The following is a 5,966-nucleotide window of genomic DNA, read 5'->3' as shown; positions in this document are numbered from 1 at the left end:
TGAGGCTGGGCCTGGGAGGAGTGGAGCACAGTGTGATGAAAGGCCCTGGCCTGGTTTAGATAGTGAAATACAGGGTGTCACGGGATGTCAGGCTGGACAGATGGTGCTCAGCCCCAAATGGTGGGCTAGGGCTCTAGCTTTAGCCTGAAGGCAGTCAGGAGCTTCTACAGATCTCTTGTCTTCTACAGGACTCTTGTCTTCAGATGTATGCAGGACCAGTCTTCTTGAGGTGGGATGGTAGGATAGTCCCCTTTTGCTTGGTCACTCTCAGTATGGCTGGTGTTTCTATGATCTCTGAGCCTGGTGCAGCCATCTCCAGAATGCCATCTTTTTCTCCTTGAGCTTCGCACCCACTCTCATATCGAAATCCAACTGCAGGTACTTTTCATCCTTGTCAAAGCGTGGCCAGTAGGGCAGCTTTCCGTCATTGGGGTCCCTGACCCCGAGGTGGAAAGAGATTCTTGTCACTCCCTTTTATTCAGCTTGCACCTCTTACCCTTACTTGGGGAACTGAGATCCGAGAGGGCTTTGTGGCAATGATACTTAGACAGATCTTTATGAAAGTACAGAAGAGCTAGGTGTGATGGGGACCATTCATAATCCCAGCACTTGGGAGATGAATGCAGGAGAGTCGTGAGTGTGAGGCCGGCGTAGGGTGCATAGCAAGCCCAAGAAAGGCGGTGGGAGAAATGAGCTTCCGGGCAGTAAAAGGTTAGGTAAATCTGGGTGAGTATAAATAGCTTGGGTGTGCAGAAAGAATGATAATGATACAGGAAAAAAAAAATCGAAGGGCTTTTCATGCCAGGCTAAGGGGATGGAACTTTACTCTGGGGACATGAGCAAGGGTTTTAAGCAAGTGAGTAACTTGGTTAGATGATATTTCAGAACAACTCCTCCAGTGCCACAGGACGATGGAGGAGAGAAGGTAGGGCTGGGGAAATATACACGGGGGGCCCAAAGCTCAGTTCAAGTGCCACCTTTAACTTGAAGCCACCTCTGCCACTCAAATAGAGCCAGACCCTCCTTGATGCTATGGCCCCATGCTCCCCATGGGACATCTCCTATTGTACCTGCTTGGAATTTTGTTCTCATATGGTGGGATGAGGAGGATGTAGCATATGCTTATGACATCCTCGAACCCCAGCTTCCAGTACTAGGGTCAGATACAAAGGAGAACGTCAGTTGGATGGTTGAGTGAATGAAGATTGTGCATAGTGAGATGGAAGAGAAACATTCTAGGGACATTTAGAATCTCACGACTGACAATGAAAAGGAGAGGGGCCCAGGCTTGACTGTGTACTTCCCGTGGGCCTACCATTGTCTATATGTGTAAGGAGCTAGACTCACCCAGTGCGGGCAAAGTTGGCCCAGTATTTCATCATCTGGAGGCTGAATTCCTTTTCCTCACCTGTGGATGAGCCTGGGGGCAGAAGAGGATGTGGTATTTTGGAGAGAGCCGGTGGTGCCAGCCTCCCACTCTGCATTTGGGAGGACATTCCACACTAGGGACTGAATAGTTCCCTGTGGTCAGCCAATGGAGGTGTGGGACTTCATACATGGCGGGAAGACTGGGTGTTAGGTAGGGCGCTCAGACCTTTGGAGAAAGGGCCTCCGAAGATATAGGAGATCTCGTCTCCATGGTCTGCTACATTACTCCGAGTTTTGACAATTACGCCTGGTGCATGGTGCTTGAACTCATACAGATAGATGGGGAAGCCAGCATCTATGAATAAATGAAATGGGTCAGGAATGTAGGAAAATCTCTGCCCCAGCTCCCCATCTCCCCCATGCATCCCACCCACCAACACCAGGCAGAGCTTCAGCTTTAGAGTTTCGGAGCAAATTAGAATTCTGCCTGCACTGGTCATCAGTATGTGACAATGGGCAAGTCACTAAAACTTTCTGAGCTGGGGTTCCTCATCTGCAGAGTTGGAGACACCAAAACCTAATTGGCAGGATTATGGCAAGGATCATGGAAGCTGTCTTCTTCCCTCTTGTGAGCTTTCTATCTGGGACACGGTCCTTAAGGATCTTCAATGACTGTCCTCTCCAGCCTCACCTTTGACCTCTCATCCTCATATTCCCGAGCCCAGTCAGCCTGGCTTGTAAGATGCTCTTAATTAAGCCTATCCTTTTACCCTAGGTACTGCCTCTGCCAGCCCAGTTTTCTCCTCTAGGGTGGCTGAGGTTCAGCCCTTGTCCCTAAGGAACAGCTCTTTCTCTGGCTTGCTGCGTTTCCTGTGGCCTCTTGGAGTCCTATACTAGCTCCAAGTGTGGAGAGCTTGGGGGCAGAGCTGGTAACTCCAGTTGGAAGGAGTGCAGCTGGAGAGTGCAGGGGAGCAGTGTGGTCACTGTTAGGGATCCCCTACCCCGATGGTAGTGTGCGGCTTCAAGTGTGGAGTACACGAAGGTGGCATCTCCAACCATGTCTATTAGGTGGTTCCGGAACATCTTCCAGTCATGTTTGTTGGCGGCATCGTTCAAGTACTCTTTTACCACCAGTGGGACCTGCTCCTTAGTGATGTTCTGGGCCAGGATACAAGACCCACCCTGAGGCCTGCTGTACCAGCTGGGCCGGGGTGGGGACACCATTGGCTTGTATCCACCCTCAGCTCCCCAGCACTCTGGGGAATGGGATTTCTAGGAAGGGCTCCATCTTGATTGGTTCTTATCCCCACTTTTGCCACAGGAGAACTGCTTCCCATGACTCTAAGGGTGCCTCAGAGGCCTTGCCTTTCAGCAAACATTTTGTTCCATGTCAAATTCCTTTATGATTCTCTAAGAATGATCCCATCCTGTCCCAGGACCCCATTGCATAGAGCAGGACCTACATTTTTAAAGAAGTGTGTGTGTTGGGGGTACGGTGTGGCCCTGTTCGCAGTGAACAGCCCCACCCACGGGACACCTCACCAGAAGCATGCTGACACTCCAGAGCAGTTTGTTGAGGTAGATTTTGTTCATTACATGCCGATTTAGTGAGAACTTCATGATCTGCTCACAAGAGAAGGACCCAGGAATCCTGGATCAGGCTACAGGTCATGTAGAATTCTCAGTCAAGACATTTCCCAAGAAAGACCCCAAACCTGTCCTATTCACTGTCTGTCGCTGCCACCTGGTTCTGAACTGAAGCAGAGCTGGGAAGGCCTACCTTAAGCTAGAGCATTTGCCCTGACCTGGGGAATAAAGGAGGCCCCTAGGGTGTAGAGTTGTTTGCAGGCTCAGGAGTTGACCCTCCCTCTCCCAACTCCCCTCCATCATTGACGGCCAGCTCTTCCTGCACAGGGAATGCGGGAAACTTCTGCATTCTCAGTGGGGCTACTGAGGTCTGACTTGGAACCCAAGTGTTGCCGAAGGGCATCCCCTGCAGACCCATGGCGGCGAGCACCTTTCCTATCCACTCACAAAAGGCAAGGTCCACTCAAACTCCCCGTTGTTGACACCGAGGATGTAGGGCACAGGTGTAACCTGCCCACGGGTCAGGAGCACCACGGGGTCCTCTGGGAACACCACACCATCCACCACAGGGCTCAGGAACCATACAATCTGCAAGGCCAGGAGCATTTTCCAACCAGTTATCCCACATGTCCTCTGAGGGCCTTTGTGACTTGGGTGCTCGGCTCAGCAGGTTCGTTCTGAGATTGCCCATAATGATGCTTGGGAAGGTGAGCATGGGGAGGGACCAGGACAGACAGGACCAGGCTACTCAGACTTCAGATGCTTGCTCCAGGTATCCACGTAGGTCATTCTTTAGCTCTTGAAAACCTTTATAATACATCACTTCCCTGAGGCATGTATTATCCATTTTATTTAAAATCATACAACTTTTACCATGCCTTGTTCCTCCCCTTGTTGCTATTACCTTATAGAAAAGTGAGTCGTTTATTTACTTATAGGACTTTTTTGTCTCTGTCCAGTGGGGCATCAGTTTTACTAGGGAAGGGAATTTAGTTTGAATAGTTAGTCCCTCAAGAATCCTGAGGACCTGGCACACAGTAGGTATTTAATAAACACTCAAATTACAGGCCACTGCTTACTCACATCTTTTGGTTCTTTCTGGGTGTTGACATGAAAGAATGTCTGTAAAGGAGAGGAAAAGATAGGAATCAAAAGAAACTTCTCCAATTTGCTCCGTGGACAGGTTCCCTGGGGAAGTATCAGTGGGTGGCTATAGTATGCAGGCTGACAGGGAAGGCAAAAGTTCAACCTACCATCTTCTTGGACGCATGCATCACCTGGTCCCCCGATAGAGCCCTCATGCATTCTACCATGATCTTTGTGCTGTTGTGGTTGCAGCCAGCCAGGTGAGCAACCTTCTGTAGAAGAGAAGGGATGTACAGGGATGCTTCCATCCTTCTGCCCTCTTGCTGAGCTCTGGGAGAGGAGGGGTGCCCACCTTGGCTGTCTTCAGTGGATCATGAGTGATGAAGACTTTCAGTATGGCAGTCCCACTCTGGGAAATGGCCCGATGGAACAGACCCTGGGCTAGGGGTGACATCAGCTGTAGGGATTGGAAACAGAGCACCCATGAGATCCAATAAATAGGGCCACTTGAGTTGTTGTGGGTGCTTGCCTGACCATTTCTGAGTAGCCTGAGAGAGGACCGTCTTGGAGGGAGCTATGGGTCCTAGGCTAGATAGAGCCCTAGACTTCAAGCCAGCACCATTCAGTCCTGGCCTATGCAGTGGGCTCAGAGTTGACCTGAGGACATGGTAAGTGGTCTTCTGGTATGACTAAGGGGGGCTTTCTCTGCTACAGGTTACAGATGAGGGTAGGTGGGGCCCCATAGCCACAGCTCCAGTTACCTGTGCTAACAGCTCTTTCAGAGAAGTTATATCTTTGGATGCCTCAGAACTTATGTGTCTCACACAACAAAAAAATATCCAAGCCAAGCCAAACCACACAGAAAAACCTATCCTGGCTCTCTAGGGCACTTAAAGTCGAGGCACTTCATTTTTTCTCTGCATCAGTGGCTTCATCTGTGAGATGAAGATAATAATGCATTTCTACTTGGACTTAATTTTTTTTTTTGGCCAATTACTTTGTTAGTTTTGGACAGGGAGAGCCTTGCTGTGTAGCTCAGGTTGGCCAGGTAGTTCCAGTCTGCCTCTGGAATGTTGGGATTACAGACTGGCCCCTGTCTTTCTTTCTTTCTTTCTTTCTTTCTTTCTTTCTTTCTTTCTTTCTTTCTTTCTTTCTTTCTTCCTTTCTCTCTCTCTCTCTTTCTTTTGAGACAGGGTCTCTCTCTCACATAGTCCATACTGGTTTCAAATTTACTATGCAGTTGAGGCTAGCCTTGAACCTTCCATCCCCCTCAGGCTTTAAGACTACCACACCCAAGTCTTTTTTTTTTTTTTTTTTTGGACTGAGGGAATTATAAAGTAATACATATAAGATATATAGAAGAATACTTGTCACATAGAAATCACTTAGGTATTTTGAACCTAATTTCAATTGTGGCCCTCAAGACCACACCTGATGTGATTCCTGCTCATACCCATCCCTGTGAAGTCTCGAACACAGGTCCCTGACTTCTAGGCATAGGCTGTCCCCAGCCCTGCCCAGAGGGTAGATGCTGGCCTCTATTTAAGGAGAAAAGGCTCTGAGAGAAGCAAGAGGAGGTAGATACCCACAATGCCTCACCCTGTCCTCTCTGGGGCTTGGGTTTGTCATTAATGCTATTCTTTTTTTCTTTTTCAGAAAAATCACTTATTTAGTACATATGGCTGAAGCCGTGTCAGAGGACAAGTTGCAGGAGTCAGTGCCACCCTGTGAGCTCTGAGAATTGAATTCAGACCGTCACCCTGTTGGCAAGCACTTTTACTCACTGAGCCATCTCAACGGCCTTTATGGGTGCTGTTCTTGAAGAGAAAGCATCTTTGGCTCTAAGCAGCTGTTCTCTTGGCGGAAAGGCTGCCTTTGGTGTGTGTGTGTGTGTGTGTGTGTGTGTGTGTGTGTGTGTGTGTGTG

The 5,966-nt window shown here is 49.0% G+C and overlaps 1 protein-coding gene across 2 annotated transcripts in view; it reads right to left on the bottom strand.

Annotated features, from left to right (window-relative positions):
• Ces4a (carboxylesterase 4A) overlaps nucleotides 1–5,966 on the bottom strand; it is a 17,083-nt gene continuing 11,117 nt past the window's right edge. The window contains exons 6-14 of one of the 2 annotated variants that reach the window (XM_055621419.1): nucleotides 4,394–4,498; nucleotides 4,209–4,313; nucleotides 4,039–4,077; nucleotides 3,403–3,543; nucleotides 2,911–2,991; nucleotides 2,370–2,526; nucleotides 1,595–1,723; nucleotides 1,348–1,420; nucleotides 1–436 (exon numbers count right to left, since the gene is read on the bottom strand). In XM_055621419.1, the coding sequence (XP_055477394.1) occupies nucleotides 286–436; nucleotides 1,348–1,420; nucleotides 1,595–1,723; nucleotides 2,370–2,526; nucleotides 2,911–2,991; nucleotides 3,403–3,543; nucleotides 4,039–4,077; nucleotides 4,209–4,313; nucleotides 4,394–4,498 (981 nt within the window). In that variant the 3' untranslated portion in view covers nucleotides 1–285. The remainder of the gene's footprint in view (nucleotides 437–1,347; nucleotides 1,421–1,594; nucleotides 1,724–2,369; nucleotides 2,527–2,910; nucleotides 2,992–3,402; nucleotides 3,544–4,038; nucleotides 4,078–4,208; nucleotides 4,314–4,393; nucleotides 4,499–5,966) is intronic. The other variant, XM_055621420.1, reaches the window with a different exon arrangement.

The sequence above is a fragment of the Psammomys obesus genome, unplaced genomic scaffold, assembly GCF_907164565.1.
Source record: "Psammomys obesus unplaced genomic scaffold, mPsaObe1.curated_primary_1811, whole genome shotgun sequence".
Classification (NCBI taxonomy): Eukaryota; Metazoa; Chordata; class Mammalia; order Rodentia; family Muridae; genus Psammomys; species Psammomys obesus.
The sequence above is the reverse complement of the archived record's forward strand: the minus strand, read 5'-3'. Positions and strand labels throughout refer to the sequence as shown.